This window comes from Clytia hemisphaerica, unplaced genomic scaffold, assembly GCF_902728285.1.
Source record: "Clytia hemisphaerica strain Z4C2 unplaced genomic scaffold, Clytia hemisphaerica genome assembly, whole genome shotgun sequence".
In the NCBI taxonomy this organism is placed as follows: domain Eukaryota; kingdom Metazoa; phylum Cnidaria; class Hydrozoa; order Leptothecata; family Clytiidae; genus Clytia; species Clytia hemisphaerica.
Window position 1 is genome coordinate 2,618,446 of NW_027103674.1, and position 20,263 is coordinate 2,638,708.

General features: G+C 34.7%; 1 protein-coding gene across 4 annotated transcripts in view; it reads right to left on the bottom strand.

Moving 5' to 3' along the window:
• Positions 1-20,263, bottom strand: part of LOC136803506 (3',5'-cyclic-AMP phosphodiesterase 4C-like) — a 36,812-nt gene that overhangs the window by 13,152 nt on the left and 3,397 nt on the right. The window contains exon 1 of one of the 4 annotated variants that reach the window (XM_067060244.1): positions 7,671-7,897. The exons of 1 other annotated variant lie outside the window; for it this stretch is intronic. In XM_067060244.1, coding sequence (XP_066916345.1) covers positions 7,671-7,765 — 95 coding nt within the window. In that variant the 5' untranslated portion in view covers positions 7,766-7,897. Of the gene's footprint in view, positions 1-703; positions 963-4,511; positions 4,571-7,670; positions 7,898-20,263 lie in introns of those variants that run through there. 2 more of the 4 variants (XM_067060246.1, XM_067060243.1) reach the window with 2 other exon arrangements.

Genomic DNA, 20,263 nt, shown 5'->3' on the forward strand with positions numbered 1-20,263 from the left:
CCATTTATGTTTAAATATTATTGGTGATTTGTGCCTGGCTACGGTTTTCTTTCGCCCGATGTAGAGATTTTCATCCAACACGCTAAATCTTTACATTAAAGGTCGGGAAAATTTTTAACATCTGGAAAGTTTGAATTAAGGAATTCAGCCTTACCGTGTAAGGTTAAATTTAAGCCTAACAGATTTTGCATAACCTTGCTTTGGGTAATTCCTAGGCCCAACTGACTTGTTGTATCGCCAAATCAAAAGGCGTGTACCTGTAACCCGAACCACCACGTGCAAATGTTACGATACGGTTATGTTTCAATGTTCCAAAGTAAATGAAGGCATTTTGCTGCTATAATAAGAATGGCGTATGTACCACCGCACCAAAATAGACCAATACCGTAAGTTGTTTTAATGTCGACATCTCTCTTCTAATTTCGACACCGTTCTTCGGAGATTTGAAAAATAGGAAGGTCGGAGTTGCTGATTGGAACTTATTATCTTTGCTTAGCGATTAGAGAGGAAAAAATCTTTTGTCTATAAGTGATTTCGACCTTCCTATTTTCATATCTCTGAAGAAGGGTGTCGAAATTAGATGAGGAGTGTAGACATTAGAACAACTTACTGTAGATAACATCACCTAGTTCACCAAAAAAACGAGTGTGAATTACTAGTGGAATATCGCCTCAAGCTAATTGTACCATTTAAAAAGGATTACCTCATATCTGTATGTTGGGACCCATTTATCATAACTACAAAAGGTGACGTCATATCTTGTCCCGATGACGTCATCATATCTTCTTCTTCAATTGTTTCATCCAGACTAGAAGAATTTGCTCTTAAAAGCAAAGTTGCAGAGCTATGATCAGCGGTACAAAAACCATTGCTATTCTGGTGCATAGCGTGCAGATATGGTAATTCTTTCATCAGATCTATGTTCCTTTGTTGTGAGGGTCTTTTTTAAGTTTTCCCTATGGATTTTGACTTTTGTATATACTACAACCCTGAGCTTTTCGTTACCGAATTTACGTATGTGTATTTGTTTGTGACGGAGACGGTTAGCCTCTGATTTGTCTAGACCCTGATCAATTGAGGACAACGGTTAAAAAAGCATTTTTACCGCCCTCGATTTTTGCGGATCAAAAAACAAACCGTCCTCAAAAGTGCAAACACAGCAAATTCTCGCTTATTCATTATAACAAAAGGCAGACACTGTCCTGATATGAAATATGTGCCTGATATGAAACATCACTTATGTAAAAATAAAACCTTTAAACCAAAATTCCTTCACACATAACACCAAGAAATATTGAAAAAGTTTACTATCAAATCAACAAAAACAAAAACATAGGTGTCTTCTCTCTCATAAAAAGTAAGAAATGAATAAACTTGTCAACCAGACCGCTAAACATCGAGTCTCTATAACAGTTTGGTTCTCATTTTTCTATCATTTTATTCCCTTTAACTAAAGTATCAAGCTATATATCAAGGCTGTTAAAAAAACCCTGACAAATACAAAGAAAAGAAAAGAAAAAAGGAAAAAAAGATGAAATAAAATCGATAACAAAAAAGAAAATGCAGAGGGGAAAAAATAAAGGGGAAATTGATTCAGAATGCGTGGTAGTGTGGAAATTTTAGAAGGAAAGCAAGGGATTTTAAATCTTAATTCTTTCACATGTTTGTACTCAGTCATTTTTATTTTATAAGAAAACTCAATTTTCAAATTTTCGAACAGGTATATTCAGGCCCGTGGCGGAAGCGGGGAGACTCCAGCCTCCCCACTTTTAAGCAAATAAAGTTTTTTTTCGAATTTTATCTCATTTTGAGCCTTCAGGCCCCAACTTTTACGGTCGTTCCACCGAGCCTGATATTTGCCCTTGATAAGATTCTTCACACCTCCTTTGTTTTAAACAACGGCTTCTTGGTTGAAATATAATGGATTAATTTAAGCGAAAGTGTCGTGTGAAAACGGTGAAAACCGGTTAACTCATGCCTAAAATAAATTAACTGATCCCGTATTCTTGCCTTCAAAGACCATTCTACCACTCATGGGTTTATTGCAATGACCCCCCCCCCCACCCCCCTAAGACGTTACTAATCAGCTATGATAAAAGTAAAATTTTGTCAAAAGACTTTGATAAGTGATGGATACCTCCCTAAAACCCCATGGCCCCCGGTGTGCGAATCGAATTGAGGGGGCCAAAAAAATATGTTGCCCACCATGGTTGGGCGACGAAGAAAATTTTTCGACGAAGAATTATCATTTCAACCTCTAAACGGTATATATAAGATTTTTAAAAGTAAAAAAAATTACTTTGCAAAATAATGGGGGACGGGGTGACGGGGGCCATGAACCCTAATTGACCCAAAAATAATAAGAAATGCGTTTGTGTAAACAGAAGCTGAAAATGAAAAAAAATAATGGCCTTCTTCAAATTTCCCTGCTTAGTATGGTATGATATAAAAAAACAACTTTGAGATACCTAGCAAGAAAAACACAAGAAAATAAATGGCAAACTTGAATAATAGTTTGCGTTTGAAATCGAAGTTTTAGGGATAAAACTAGGTATCAATTATTTAGATATAGGAGATAAGATTTTATATTGCGGAGGTGTTTTTTTTCTTCGTTCCTTTCTCTAGGTATGATAAAATATATCATGATTTTTTTTCTCGGTTTTTTAGTCCTTTTGTAGTGTATTTTAAGAACAGTTTTAGGGTTTGTTCAATTACCATTTCTATCCGGCTTTTCTATCTCTCAATTATAAAGTCCGAAGAATCTCGAGCTTGGGTGTATAGATAAAGACCATATTTAAGTAGATAGGCCAGTAATCTAGGCCTTTCAATTGTTTCAACGGAGTCCAAGGCCAGCTGTCTCAGCTATCTATGAACTAAACGGAACATTGGAAGGAGCTGGGATTCGAACCCATGGTTTCAAGCACTGGCACCTTGACCATTTGGCCATCTCCTCCAACCTCGGAACAATAAAATTTCTATCCCCATTGAGATTTCAATAGGAATTTTTATTGCCACCGAGGAAAAAGTTCCACCGGGGCTGTGAGACAGCCCTTCCTTATTATCCGGTGGATGTTATCACCCTTTATACTTGGCTTGTTTAGGTTTATTCTCAATAATTTTAGGTTTTTGACCTAAATTGAGCCTCGTGTTTCTTATAAAAAACGTCCAAGTCAGAACAACAACAGACTCAACAGACTCGAAGTTTTGGTCGGTCCCAGCTAGCCTACAACGTTTTTTGAATATTCATCTAACGTTATATGGACGTTATGCGCCAGTTGGGATGGTTGGTACAAAATCACAAAAGGGTGTGACTGACTTGGTATTTATGAGGCTTCTAAAATCCATACCTAAATGCCATGTGGCGGAAGGACTAAGAAGTAAACAGGATTATGAACTTAGGCGCTCAACTTGTACAATCTTTTCATCAGAACAATTTAATAAGAACAGTGATTCTAAAAAAAAGACAAAAAGTAAGTACAGCCCCAGCTGACACGCAACTTTGTTTCAACGTTCATCTAACGTTATATGGATGTTGTGAACATTAGATGAACGTTGAAACGACGTTTTGTGTCAGCTGGGCTACCAGACACAACTGAAACTTCTTCAATCTGGTACGGCGAATGTTGAAATTTCAGCTCTTTCACCGACGAAAAGAGGTTTTTCAGGGTTTTTTGAAAAAATCTGGTACGGTACCTAGTGCGTCGTGCCTGGCTACCAGTACCGAAAAACACGAAAACAATTTTAAACATAAATATTCCAAAACCCTATCAAAGTTTGATGAAAATACCTCGAAAATTTGAAAATAACCTCGAAAATCAAACAAACAGACTTCCAGATTCAAGGAGACATTTAATTTAGATTGCTTTAGATTAAAACTGTCACGAATGTGCGATAAGATTAACTAAAGAATAAGGCACATTAAAGTTTCATTCCAAATTCAGAAAGAGGGGGTGTTTTATCATTTTTTATAAAAAATCTTCTAATGTATATAAAAATCAATTTTTTTAAATCAAAGAATCAAAACTGTCGTCTCCACTATCATGTAACATGATCAACTTCTTTTAAAAGGGAGTTTGAAAACCATACACGATTATCTAGTAATTCGAAAACTAACATTTCAAAACAAATATCATGGATACATAATATTGGTTGAAACAGTTGTATTCAGTGCAATTTTTACGTGATTTTCAAATTTTGTTCATTCTAGTTTAAGGTAAGCTGGAAGAGTTATTTTTCTTCCTTTTTTTTAAGGAGGAAGCTATTTATTCCTGAAAATTAAAACAGGCGGAAAGAAAAAATCGAGTTTTTTAGTTTTTTAAACGAGAAAGAGGAAATGTGAAAAGGAAAAGAAAATTAAAAAATGTTATCTAATGCTAACATAATCTTAGAATTTGCTTGTGATCATGATACAAGAAGTATCGAAACGTCTTGAATTCTGACAAATAAAAAGTTTCCTCAACCAATCAATCAATCAATCAATCAATCAATCAGATAAAAAACTAAACTCATACCTGTCTTTGTAGGAGATATATCTTTGTTCTTCGAATAATTTCATCGTAATCAACAATAATATCTATGCTTTTTTATAACAACCGCTTTTCTTTTTATATTGTTAATTTGACTGGAGTAATTATCTATCTTAGCACCGAAAGCTGACAAACCCAGGTTCAATATTTTGATCAAGATACAGTCCACTCTAAGAGTAAAGACTCACTCTCTCTAATTCGATCTTCAAATGACCAAGAATTTTGTTCGAATTATAGAGAGATTCGAATAATAGAGGGAGACCTGAATTTAATCAGCAACAAATAAAATAACGTTGTAATTCAGCTTGAAAATGTCACTGGAATTAATTCTGCCACATACCCAATCATGCAGACACAGCTCAGGGTGCTATAAGTTTTGATAACTACTCCAGACGAATTTATATAAAGCTCTTTTATGAGCGTGGGGTGTTATTTTGACAAACAAAGTTTATCATACGTTATAAATGGACGTTAGATGGACGTTTAATGAACGTTGCTTGAATGTTATTAACAGCTGACCAACGACAATGACGAAAAACAAATTCCCAAACATGATATTCCCAAAAATCTCAAAAAATAAGTGAAGAAAAACCACAGAATAACAAGTCGAAAAGGACAGAAATGAAAAAAAAACAACTTATGGTAATACTTGTACATGATCTAGATGGGAAAAATAAAAAAACATGTACGTGTTTTTGCTGGTTTTCTCTTGTGAGAATTTTTTTAGAGGAAGAAAGAAGTTGTTGTTTTTCTACTCAATAAACACCATTCGCTTCGTAATAAATATTCTTCAATGAAAAATATGGAATAAGGAAGACATTATTTATGTGTCCTTATATTCTTCTTCTTCATTTTCCATTCTTTTTCTTATTATTATATGTGTGCGGTTATTCACTAGAAGTTTTTATGTACATTCGTTCCTCTAATGTATATACACGTCTTTTATAAGAATAACTTATATAGGAACATAAGGTTTTGATGGCCAAAATACCAAGAACAAGTTCAATTTCTTCGAAAATTGCACAAAAATACTGAAAAATTTAAGAGCATCCGAAGGCTTCAAAATTTTGTATAATCTTAGAAAAAATGGTGTAGAGTAGACTGGTTAAACTATTACTATGGATTTTTATATTAGAAATAAGGTTATAAGAATTAACTGCTTCCGAGCACTGATCTTTATAAACCTTGGGCATGGGCCCTGGCGAGCCATTCTAAGTGAGGGGGCCAACACTTTGGGAAAAAATGTCGCCCACCATGGTTGGGCGACGAAGAAATTTTTTCACTTTTTACACCCTCAAAACACCTTAAAACGATATCTAATTGGGGAGAATAATAGTTTTTGTGGTTTGATTTGGTCTCAAACCAGCTTAAAATAGTAACTCTTTAAAACGTATGACATGGACTACCAAAAAGTGGGGGGGGGGCATGGACCCCCGGCCCCCCTTTGACGGGGCCCATGATTGGGCTAAGCTATATCTACAATATTCAACTAGATCTATTAGAAAGGCGATACCCTAATGGTAGCACTAATCGATGTGGGTCAATTTATAATTCAATCAACTTTCCGAATTTTTCCGAAATTTTTCACCCACATAGAGTAGTGCTATCAATATAGGATACCACTTTCAAAAAATGTTGTACCGGGATTAAGAAACTGTGCCAAAGTTATATAAAGGCACTGACCTTCTGAGACTGAAAAGTTTTATCAAGTTTTTTTCGCTACTGTGCAAGAGTTTTGAAAGCTTAAAGTAACGTCATGAAATCGAATGTTCAGAGCCCGGAAACCTGGACTCTAAACATTCAAAAAAGTCGCAACAAGTGAATTTAGACGTTATTGCACAGAAAAAAAGCCACGATTGACGTCTAGTTTACGCTGCAGAGGCTGTAACATAGAAATCAGACGAAATAAGTTTAAAGCAAGAGACTTTAATGAAAGACTATCAAAAAAATATTTCTTCTAAAATGTTCTTACTAAAAACCATCAGCCTCAGGTCAATACAAACATTGTGTTATTGAATATTATATAATCCGCTAAGGAAAAATACACACAGAGGATTTCCCCCTTGTGATTAAACAAGGAAGCTTGCAAAGAAATAAACAAAGAATAAAGAGATCTTTGAAAACCAAAAGAAAACACCGAATTCAAAAAAGATAAACTTTGTCTTTACATAAAATAAATTTTTCCTGGAGAGACGTGGAAATTATTAAAGCCAGTTTACTTTAAATCAAATCAGAGAAAAGCAAATCTCATTTCCAGAAAATTATTGGTAAAACATTTATGATTGCAATGGATCTATCAAACCTCTCTTTCCTTTTAAAAAATCTTAAAACTAAAGTCTATAGACCAATTTCGTGTGACGTCATTTTCACCCAAGATCAGCCATTTACCATTCACCTATGAAATGGTAGAAAGAATATGTACAGGCTGATTTAGTAACACCTTGTAGCTCAAAGTCTTCATATATTCCCCGTTTGGACCTGTTCATAGTTTTTTGTTTGTTTTTGTTTTGTGGGTGACTATTTATGTCAGTTAGGAACAGGCAGCTTGCTTGAGGTTTGCTTGAAGATAGTGCCTAACTGTATTTTTCCGAATTGGTCTATTCGCTTTTTTTAAGTGTGTATTCTTGTCTGCTACCAAATGGGAACCATGTCAGCATAATTAGAATGTTTCCCTTGAGACTGGTTTCCACATGATAGCAAAATATGGTGCACACTTTGGACTTTAGATCACCCTTGACTGAGATGGCATTTGAACTGAACTGCGAACTCAAGGTATGTACGCCCGGGGTACGCCCGAAAATTGCTCTCATAATCGTACACCCTCATATTTTTACAGTTGTACTGAAAATAGATATGCACAGACCCTCGGTGGTTTCGCCGGACACCAGGTAAATGCACATGTTTTATAAGAACATAAGGCTTCAATGACCAAAATATTGAGAACAAGTTAAGAACATTTCAAGACTTTGCAGACTCTTGAAGCACCAATTTTTTTAGAAAATCATACAAAAAACACACACAGCATTGTGAAAATAAGAACATTTTAAGAACACTTTTAGGCTAAAAACTCAAAACATTCTGGACGTACTTATAGGGAAAAAACGTGTATACAGGAAAACAGCCGTTCGTGGCGGGTAAACTTACTTTGGTGTGCTTGTATCATCTTTAAAATGTTCCAGTAGATATTTCAAGCGAAACAAATGTAACTGTTCTACCATTTTCTCCATTGGTTGTTTCATAACTCGTCTGGTTTTATCAACCAATCAAATTCAAGAGATTTCGTTCCTTCGTCCAATCAAATTTTAAGAACTCTTTATTTTAGTTCGGTACGAGGAAGTTTTTCATTTAATTTCTTTTTTTTTCTCCTGTGAGACAATGGAACGTAATTAATTGGTTATTGTCATTTTGAATACAGTCAAGTCTCTTTAACTCTGACCTCTATAACTCGAATATCTCCTTAACTCGAACAAGTTTTCTCTTCCTTTCAGTTAACAATGCCTTATAAACCATATTCCATAACTCGAAATTTCCTTAACCAAAAAAAATTGTGTCCCCGTGCGGGTTCGAGTTATAGAGATTCCACTGTATAAGACATCTCGAAATCTAAAAATTATATTCAAGATATTCAAAACCAAGAAAATTTATTTACTGTATTGTAGACCGACAAAGATCGACAACCCATCAAAATAATTAGCCCCTTAATATCTAGTGTAAAGGATAAACTTCAAATTTTTCAAGGTTCAAAATAACAGTCAAGCCAAAATATTGAATCATGGATTTATTATAGAGACTCTGAATAAACATCGAATGAAACGGTGGAGAGCGAAGTATTGTCTTTCCATTGTTTCAGAAAACAATCGATATACAGGCATTGTCCGCAAAGGCTAACATTTTAATGCGGATTTTTACTGCGGACAAGGTTTGAACATGAGAAATTGATAATTGTGTCTATGATAATTCCATGATTGAATCAAAGCCAAACTATTAATAAAGCTAGGAATTTGAATATCCACCGAATAGATTTCATGCTTGACCTTTCTTTATACGAAGATCCCAAACTTATATATACGGTAGAAGTTCCCATCAAAAGCACTCTCAATGCAAACAAAATCAATCAGTATAAAATCATATATATATGTGAAGAAATTCAAAGAATTTCTGTCCAACTATCTTCTTTCAGGAGATTTGGGTGGCAGAGCAGCATATGCATTTCGTCCTTATTAGGACTCGTCAGCACTGCATACTGCACCCTGGCTAGGCAGATCGAATTGCCTAGCATCTCACGCCATAAAACTAATTGTGGCGCAGACTGAAAGAAGAAGTGGACAAAGGGAAATATACAAACATTTTCCTTATAGAAATATCCTCTCTTTGAATAGGAAAAAAAACAGACGGTTTAAACAAAACTGAGCATTTCTCAGACGATGCCAAAGCAAAGAAGTTAGCCGCCGATAACGAGGCCCGATGGCGTTCTAAATAGATTTCGAACGCCATGCGAGGCCCCCAATTCTAGAATAAAAGAATTTCTTTCAAGAATTTTGGTCAAAAACCACAGATATTATCTTTAACTGATAGCCATCAAATTTAATAAATTTTCTTTGGCATCTCCGTCGAATGAGTCAGAAACTGTCAGTAAGCCAAAATTTAATTATCATGAGCAAATTTCTTGGAATAAGCTTGCTATAATTCATTATACAGTTGACGCTCTCTAATTCGATTTGCTATGAAGGGTTTGGATTAGGGAGCGTATCAAATAGTAGAGCGTTGTTTATGAGAGTATTTTGTTGACAGTGACTTTCAATATTATCGAATAAGGGAGCGTATTGAATGCGTTTCTTGTTGACGGCGATTGTCAATTTTATCGAATAGTAGTAGGACGTCGAAATAGAGAACATCAACTGTATTTAATTTCTTCAGATCAAACCTTCACATCTTTTCATCGCGTAATGATTCTTATAAGAGATATCTTATCAAATCAAAAATCAATAAAATGGTATTCAATTCTAAAGGACATACACGGGGATTAAGAGCATCCCGCTAAGATGACGTCACAATACTGAATGATCAAATGATAATGCAGAGAGAGGAATCGTGAAGCGCATGCATGTTCTTGATACACCCTTGTTGACAAGGAAAAACAAGGAAAAAAGTTTCAGATGACATAAGCTTTTTCTACTTGCATGAATACAGTGAAATAACTAGAATCACAAATTGCTCAAGAAAATATCGAAAAAAATTTAAGTGAAATATCAAGATACAAAGAGCTAACTTACAATTGCTACACTGTCATTCATGTTGGTGCAATATTCAGGCAATACAGGTGTATTGTAGATTTTATTGTAGATAAATTCTATTGTAATCTTCAATACACCGGTATTGCCTGAAAATTGCACCAGCATGAAACACCGTGTACCAATTGTTAATTCTTTATTTCTTGCATGAATATATACATAAAAATGTCCAGTATTTATCCCCAGGCAAAACGGGCTTCGTGGAAGTGACCCTGGTCAAGGGATTTAATTTGAAGCTTACTAGGGTCTAGAGTGACGTTAGATTTTCAAAATTATTGTACTGACGTGTTTACTGATACATTGAAATCTGACGACATTAAACACTGCTGAATGTGAACCGAACCCCTTAACATTACGTGTATACTAGCTCTACCCTAGCTCAGAAAAAACTGATGGTTTTTCGATAAACTGGATTACGCACTTCGCTACCCAGCTAACTTTGTTTTAATGTTCTTCTAACGTTAGGGACGTTGTGAACGTTAGATAGACGTCGAAAGAACGTTGTGTGCCAGCTGGGAAAACTCAGTGTCGCAAAAAATTATCAGGAAGGAAGAAAAATTCGCAAGAAGTAGACTCTAGTCTAGCCTTATATACCAAAAATGAGTTAAATATCTGAAATATTGAAGGAATTAAGAATTAAGAAAAATTTATAATCTTAAGTTCATTTACATAACGTTTTTATGAACGAAAAAATTGAAAGTTTCAAATTCCTTTGCTTGTATAAGGAGAGACATTGATTGTTCGTAATCGATTTGACCATATTACATGTCCAAAATACACAGTCATATGTATAACATGGTCAAGTGCGTCAAGTGTAAGAATGTGCACACTTTTCATAAAAACAAGTATATTTTGGCTGTTCTTATTTTTTTCCTCGTTTCCAGCCTAAAAATCCTTAATTTGGCTTAATATCTACATTTTCTGAGCTATTTCTGTATACTGTTGCTGAGACTGTTCTCAATTTGTTCTTAGGTTTTGGTTAGAATTGAGCCTCGTGTTCTAATAGAATTCAATTGTTCTTATAAATAAGAGGCATATACATAAGTGAAGTGACAGCATGTATTATAAAACTAAAGACAGTGAAGAAAATATTGACCTTAAGTAAACTATTGGAAACTTGAAAAAATAACAAAAATGCTGAAACAAGACTCTTTGGCCTACTTCAAAAATTTGTAATACTGTATCCTCAAAACGGGGGATCCCTAGGGGGAGGGGAGCTGAACCTTACGCAGGACACTCTCTTGCCAAAATTTGCAAAAAAAAATAAATAAAGGAAAGGCGAATGTTCTACTGTTTTTCTAGTTAGCTTTTTCAAAAAAAGGCACCCAACGAGAGACTGAGCAAAGTTTTCTCGGTGTTCAAAACTCAAAAAAACTAAAAGCAGTTGACTTTCTCTAATTCCTCAAGACAAGGATCCAGGAACCTTTTTTAGCACTAAGTAAAGCTGCTAATTACGGTAAGAATAGTTTGCGATTGTCCGGCAGAATGAACCAATATTTTAGATCGAATTAAGACCACGCTCACACGCTGTTCCGAAACACTGTGTGAACGTCATAATTGGGAACATCAAAAAAGAAGACATTACAAAGCAAAACGGATCGAAACGGTTTCGCTGCACTATTTTCATCGGAACGGAACTGCTCCGTTTTCTTGCTCCGAAACGTTCCGAAATGAGTATGAACACTTCCTATCCGTAACAAATACTACACCGCAGCGATACGAAACCGTAACGTCTGAACATGGTTTAAAGAAAGGTTCACAACAGAGAAAGTTCACTGTGACTGTAGAGAGCTTCCATTAGTCAACATTGTCTATGGAAAATAAATTAGTCTGGTAAACAGGTTACGTGCGTTTTTCATAAGAACAAACTATATAAGAGCATAAGGCTTCAATTGCCAATATATAAAGAACAAGTTAAGAACACTTAAACAGGCTTTATATGGACTCTAAAATTGCACAATACACACAAAATGGTGAGATTAAGAACAATCCAAGAACATTTCAGGTTTAAAACTCAATAAGTTAAGAACATTGGAAGGGTTAAAAATTATCGGATGTTCTTATAAAAAAAGACATGTAGGCGTGTTGTTTGATTGATAAAGCTGGGAAAATATGTTTTTGTATATTTGCTGGGAAAATTGCAGAAAAATACATACACGATGGTGTAATTCAGAAATGTAGGAAGATAGGATTAAAGCTGGAGGGGTCCAAGGTTTTGATAAACAAGCAAAACAACAATCGAACAAAGATGAAAGGTCAATATGCGTCTGACACTGAACATTTATCTAACGTTTTAAAGATGTTATGGGCGTTAAATTGACGTTATGGGCGTTAGATTGACATTATGGGCGTTAGATGAACGCTGTTTGACGTTTTGTACTATACAGCCTGTCTCATAATGAAAATTCCGAGAGGCATATGAAAACGTCCATCTAACATTACATGATGACGTTATTTTGACGTTGTTAATTAATTAATAATGGCATTCGAATTCCTTGTCGAAAAAAAGCTTTTAATTTTAAATCAATTTTGAATTACCAGACAAATAACAATAATGAATGGAGTAAACTCAGCATTTATGAGCCCTGTGTGGGAAAAAGTAAAGTACTAAAGCTCTTACACTTTTATTATAAGAAGATCAAAAGAATTTGGAACCTTGTTGAATGTTTTTAACTTTTTGAGTTTTAAGCCTGAAAATGTTCTTAACATGTTCTTACTTTCACCATTTTGTGAGTATTTTTGTCCATTTTCCTAAGAACTTTTGGTGTGCTAGGGCCATTGCAGCCTTATGTTCTTATATAGTATGTTCTTGTGAAAAACGTTATATGGAGGAAATACAATTGCACAAAACTTTGCAAAAAGGATCAAGGGAGTAGGAATGTCAACATTTCACCACAAGGAAATTCAATTTTTGCTGACGTATGCAAATCTCCTTAATTCAAATTCCTCCATGAATGAATGACGACAATAATGGTGTAATAACATGATGTAATGTTAATTATGATGATCTAACTTGGTTAAATTTCCTAGGAAAGACTTTCAAAAATTAATAAATTAATTCCTTACAACAAAAACAAATGCACGCTTTTTTCATAAGAACAATATCATAAGTGCACGACACTGAAAATTGGCTCTAATCTAAGAACAAATTAAGAACAATACGAGTCTTAGATTTCAGAAATGCTGATCTAACAGATTTTTAACAGGTTTTAGGCCCATTTTCAGATTCTAAGTAAAGAAACTAAAGCGTGCAACATTTAAGCTTGAAAATTTCAAAAAATTAATATAAGAAGCTAGGCAAGCCTGAGCAAAAATTAGCTTGTTCTTATCCAAAAAAACGTGTAATGATACAATAATGCGTCATATAGCAGATAAACAAAGCTAATGGTTAATACTATTGGTCATGGAATGTAAAACAAATTCAGACAGGACGCAAAAAGTGTTGAGAATGCATTTTTTTCAACTTGGAATATCCCAGAAAATGTATAAAGTAATGTGACTTCTATAATGCCACACCTTGCCAGGCAAAATTCCAAGCACTCTGGTCACTGGCCGTTTTTTGACTTAGAAATTGAGTTTTGGCTTTCGAAAGTAACCAAAATCTTTTCAAACCCCCCTCTAGGCCACTTATGAAGGGTTTATTTTCAGGTATTAAGCATGCTATTTGCGAAAATAAAAAGGAATGAATTGAATTGAATTGAATGACATTCTGATTTTGCTCACTATCTTTATCTTTTTGAAATATTTGACACAAAATTTTTCACTATTGAGTATTTTGGCCACAAAAAAGTGCTTGGAATTTTCACACCTTGCTTGTTTAAGACCTGTAAATTTTTTAGTAACGTCATGAACGTCTGAAGTACACGTTTTTTTATAAGAACAAACTATATGAGAACATAAGGCTTCGATGAAAAAAATATTAGGAACAAGTTAAGAATATTTTAAGGCTTTGCAGACTCTAGAACACCGAATTTCATAGGAAAATGGACAAAAATACTCGAAAAATGGCATGTTAAGAACATTTTTAGGTTTAAAGCTCAAAAAGTTAAGAACATCCCAAGGCTTCAAAAATTTTGGATGTTCCTATAAAAAGAAAAACGTGTACGTTGCTCGTATGAACTTCATAATCTGTCAGCTATGAGCCAGATATCCATGACGTGATGTTTTCAACTACATTACGCCGAGAAAATTTAATCGTACACCCCCGTAATCATTGACATTTGTTCGAAAGGCTGTTTGAATATTCGAAAATTTGGGACACGATACCAATTTCTCGAAAAGCATTACGAGCCTTGTTTTAAATATAGAATACAAAACACTTTTTAAATACAGTCGCTTTCTTCGATTCGAAATTCCACTTTGCGATACGCTCTATTATTCAATAATATGGAAAGTCATCGTCAACAGAAAACTGTCTAATTCGACGTTCTCCTATTCGATATTCTTTATTACTCAATAATATGGAAAGTCATCGTCAACAGAAAACTCTCATAAACGACACTCGCCTATTCGATGAACTCCCTTATTCGATGAAAATCCAATACCCTCGAAAATCGAATTAGAGAGCATCAACTGTAACGATAGCAGGAGTACAATACGAGAAAATCTCAAAAAGGCAAAGTTACCCAACTTACAAGATAGAGAGAGAGAAATAAATACATTTGCATCTGCCCACAGGATAAAATGCACTCCTACCAAAATCAAATGAACAGCTTTTGATAATGTTAGATTAAGGTACACGTTTTTTTTTAATAAGAACAAACTATATAAGAACATAAGGCTTTGATGGCCAAAATGTTAAGAAAATATTAAGAACATTTTTAGGCTTAAAACTGAAAAAGTTAAGAACATCCGAAGGCTTCGAAAATTTCGGATGTTCTTATAAAAAAAACGTACAAGCTGGCCGAATAAGAGGGAAATGTAACAAGGTGTAATGACCTACGGTGACCCAAGGCACAAAAAAAGTCTCAAAATCATACCCTGTTGAATTCCTTCCTATTGGTCACCTCTTAACATAAGGCTAACTGATATCGTGGTTTTTGTTCATTTAAATATTATCAAAATGCAAGCGATTCTTATTGCCTGAAAATTGTCACGCAATGAGAACACGCAATGAGAACACGATATGGAACTGGAATAAAATATCTTTTCTTTCTCTGAACTGAATTGGAAGTTATAGACCAGGTCAGAATGGAAGTTTTTCTTAATCATAGTCCAAAGGTATAGGGGCAGGATCATCTTAAGGCTTAAAACCATCATCCATCTTAAGGCTTAAAACCATCATCCATCCGAAGGCTTCAACAATTAAATAAGTGTAGAGAATTCAAAAGACCGTATAATTTCTCAATTGAAAATAACGCTGTCCATTGTCTAAGGAAAGGGGCCCAATGAAGTACTTCTCTGGGGGAGAAATGTTGCAGGTTCATTCTAAAAATAATTTCCAAAACCCTCCTGAAATCACAAAAATTTAAGTACATACAGCCTTTTTAGCGTCAAAACACCAGAGAAGTGCCCTATTTGGGCACGCATGCGTACTTTGTGGATTCAATTATTGCGCGAAGCTAAAGATTGCCGAACATGGGTTTACAAGCATCTAGGTAGACCAAGTTTTAAATAGTAGCTTGCACACAACGTTTTTTCAATGTTTATCTAACGTTCACAACATCCATGTAACGTTAGACGAACGCTGATACAACATTATGTGCCAGATGGGATAGTAGAAACATCAAAATTAGGAGATGCCTTGGAGTTTTTACAAGGTGCTTAACTGATTGGTTATTTTTAAACAATAGGGATGACGCGTTCTTTAGAAAAAGTAATAAAATCGTTTGTCTCAACATTTAACGACCAACAGAGTCATCAAAGAACTTGTAAAAACTCCAGCTTGACCCAAAATTAGATAAGAATTTACAGCTCGGATATCCAGGCTAGTACTAACAGTAAAATCTAGGTCATGCAATACACCTTTTCGATCGTAGCCACCAATTGCCTACGGTCAAAAAGGTGTATACCAAAAATATTGATTTTTTTTACAATGCTATACGATAAAAACAATATTGCGCAAAAGAGAAGTAAACGACTTCATCATAAAGTTTGATTATTAAACACACATAGAAGAAAGATAAGATAAAAACATTCTTTACATAGCTAGCTCCTGAGCGCTATCATGCTGTGACGTCACTATGTTTATTTATTTGATTATCATATCCTCCAACCAAGCAAGAATTCCTAGTGAGTATAGCACTGGTAGGCAAATATTGTTCAATGCATTGAGTTTAAAGCCCGAAGGGCTGAGTAGAATCTCTAACCTTTCCCAGGCAAGAAAAAGTAAAGCCAATTATTTCCCATCCAGAACGCGCCGCAATCATGACGACGGATTGTATCTAGTTCCTTTGTTTTTGAGGACTGCATTTTTTTTTAAATCTAGCGATGGATTTTACTTTCCACGCGCGGGTGTTCTGGATGGGAAATAAGTTCGTTCGAGTTTTAAGCCTAAAAATGTTCTTAGAATATTCTTAATTTCACAAAACATTCGAAAAGCTTTTTTTGTTGGAATTTATCACTTCAATGCAGCGACTTCACATTTTTGTAGGGTCAGAGCAGGATTAAAATGTAGCCTAATTGGAATTTAATCCAGATTTAAGCTTAATTTTTTTTCCGAACAACCCACGGTCCAGTGCTAATCGGCGCTAATCGAGATTTAATCAAAAATTAAGCTAATCGGCCGCTAATCTTCTTTTGAATAACCGGGCCCGGAAACATAAAATGGTATTTTTTTGAAAGGTATATTAAACCCCAAGTACGGAAAGTTAGTAATTTAAAATTATAAAATTTTTCTTTAGATTCTTTGATGTCATTCTTAGGTTTTGTTGCCAAACTCAATGATGTTGATATTCTTAGTATATTCTTAATTTTTTGGCCATTTTCATCATGGACATTCTCATAAAGTGTATTCTTATAAAAAAGCGTGTATTTCAAGGCTTCAGGGTTTATAAGGGTTAGACTCCATCACAACACCATCAGCAAGTAAAATTCAGTCAGTAGAAGATACGAATACTTAAATATAATAATAAATTTGACCTATGCCAGAATTCTTGATGAAATTGAGCACTTTAAAGCTGGGGAAATGGCATTTTCGGCGCTAGAAACTTAATACCTGACTATTATTTGTCACGAAAGGCTTTTAAGAATAAGAGACCGTTAAGCATTTTAAAGTTTTCGAAAGGAAATCTGTTAAAACGTATGAAAACATACAAGATTTGACCTGCGCCTGAATTTACCTTTCAAGGATGAAATTTGATACTTCGTAAAGATTGGAGAACAGCCAACAAGTTAAATTGCCAATCAAAACAATATGAAAGCTTTCGTGAGTGCTAGAAGCATTTCTTTTTAAATCAATAACCTTTTTGTTTACTTTGAGACGACCTTAAGATATTCGAGTCTCACAAACAGTTGACATTTTGTATACTGCCCGGGGGGGGGGTACTAGGGTTGGTGAATGAGGGGTATGTGCGGGCGGGACCTCCGAAAACCGACCCTTAGAGAGAGACCAAATTTTAGTGAAAAAGTGACCCTTAGAGAGACTTTTTCGAAAAATTTTCTCTGATTTTCAAAAATTTCCTACCCTCAGTGAGACTTTTTTGTAATTTTTTCTCTCAAAATCAAATTTTTTTTCTAAAAATCGTGATTTTTCCCACCCTTAGAGAGACTACTTTGAAATTTCCTGATTTTTGTAACCCTTAAGGAGACTTTGAAAGGTGAAAAACCCGACCCTTACCGTCCGCACATACCCAGCACCTATTTTTGCCTAAGTACCATACCCCCCCCCCCCCCGGGGTATACTGGAGAATGGGTTTGAATTTTCCAAGGCTAATACAGTGTTGACTCAGTCTCTTATTTGATCTCAAAGGGACCAAAAGGGGTCTTCGAATACACCTTTCGACCGTAGTCGCGCGGACAGACGCGTGCCACTTTATTAATAATTTACCACCCTAAACTCGATCCAATCCCTTTTTACACGTTTTTCTATTGTCTTTAGGGACAGTTTTAGGGTGGTAAAACGAAAGTCGAAAATGTTGAACAATTCGATTGAGAGAGAGTAATTTAAACCACTCTCAAGTGGAGGCCTGATAAGTGTATTATATCATCACCATAAATGAACGTTCTTTACAGTTGCCAAATGTAACACCAAAATGTTGAGATACTATTTAACACCTTGGCAAAATAAAGGATGTGAAGATATGCCCCCTTACCAAGGAGAAGCTCTAGTTTAGACAGCCCACTTTACGCCCTGCCTATTCTACTTGTAAATTAAAGTGGGCATAAAGTTAGCTGTGTAAAGTTAGCGCATTGTCCTCTTTTGACGTCAATGCAATAACTTCTTTCAACCCTTTTCAAGCAAAAACTTTAATTGCCAACTTTGTGCCCACTTTTTACCTACTCAAACAGTTGGAATATAGGCAGCGCGTCTAAACTAGAACTAAGTCTCCCTTCCCCATTGTAACAACCCCTTTTCCTGTGATTCTCATCGGTAGAGCATTAGAAAAAACAGTGAAATTCAAAATTAATTCAACGTCCAAAGAATTTCACCAAAAAAACATTTTTTCATCAAATCGCAAAAAATATTTATGATGAAAAATAGGGGAAGAAAACATATGTATAAGAAAATTTGACGGATAGAATTAATTGAAGTAAAAAAGGAAAAAGAGGAACAAAAAACATTAAAGCCCCTAAAATTCTAGTTCATTTCCCCTTTTTAGTTTAACAAAAGCCTGTATTAACATGTAACATCCCTATTTCTAGTATTTCTAGGCCTTATTTTATTCCTGACTCAAAAACAATGATATAATTCTTCAGTTTGGTTTAACTAGATTCCACAGTCTAGAACTATTTGGTTACAAGGACAATTTATCTAAGAACACCAGACTCGATTTGCCCAAACATTAAAACAATATGAGATTGAAATCCTGGTACACGTTTTTTTATAAGAACATCCAAAATTTTTGAAGCCTTTTGATGTTCTTAACTTTTTGAGTTTTAAGCCTAAAAATGTTCTTAAGTTGTTCTAACATTTCGGCCATCGAAGCCTTATGTTCTTATATAGTTTGTTCAAAAGAAAACGTGTACAGTAAAATCTTAAAAAGGATACTGTATGTTGGATTTCAGAAACATATGAAGCTTTAGAATAAAGGTGCCAGCCAAGATTGAAGAAGTTGAAAATGCTTAAAATATAGCTTGGAAGCCACTGAAAACCTCCCAAATCCAAATATCCAATGATGTGGAAGTACTGAATCACCTTTCTCGTTCGAGCTTCAAATTCAGAAAAACGACAAAATACCCAAAAATGTCAATACATCTTGTCACTGATTATTACTTTCTACAAATTCCTTAAAAAATTGTAATCTACAACAATCTAACCAAGATTACATAATATATGACTCCAAAGGAGTCAATAAAGAATTCCGTAGGGAAATTCTCTTCTGTCCACTTTTTCTCTCAGTTTGAACCACAGGTGATTTTGTGGTTTAGAGATGCTGGCTAAATCGATCTAGCCAGGTAGGGTGGAGTATGCAGTGTTGACGAGTCCTAATAAGGACGAAATGCAAATGCTGCTCTGCCACCCAAATCTCCTGAGTGAATATAGTTGGACAGAAATTCTTATTTATTCATATGTATACAAATACAATAGTAGTGAAATTTAAAAACCAGGCACAACTTAAAAGTCTGAATCAGAAAATTTCAAAACATTACACAAAAACACAAAACGTAATAGATTCAAAATCCCAACATTCACACTCAAGAACTCTTTAGAGAACAACCTCTCAGCGGAACGTTTAACTTTATAAATGTTATCTAAGGAAACATTTTTGAACTGTTTGAAAACGCAAATTTTTCATGAATTCTATGTGTGATAGATCACATATATCGCGTGATCAAAAGAACAAAATAAACTTTTAAAAGCATTTAGATACACGTTTTGAATTATTTCAGTCCGTGAAGCCTTAAAATGAAAATGTTCTTGATATTTTGGCCGTCGTAGCATCATGTTCTTATATAAGTTTGCACGTTTTTTTTTTATTAGAACACCTAAGAACTCATCTAAATCGACAATATCATGCAAAATAAAGAGCACTTAAAATTGATAAAATTTGGACAATATTTGACTCTCGATTTTAGAAAATCCATCCCTAAGTTCAGTTAAAACTGCTTGAAAAGAGGAAAAAATTGTACTTTCTTGTCATTTTTTTCCAAACTGAGGCTGGGCATGTTATTACGATGTTATTACGATGTTTTTCGATAATTTTTCGACGAATTCAGCTTCAATGTTCTTATAAACTAGGTTCTAATAAAAAAAAACGTGTACTTTTATAAAAAACGTGTAGATTTTATCGAATGTCTTCCTAACTCGAAAGATTTCCGACACATCAAGTTCCAAAATCCTTGAAT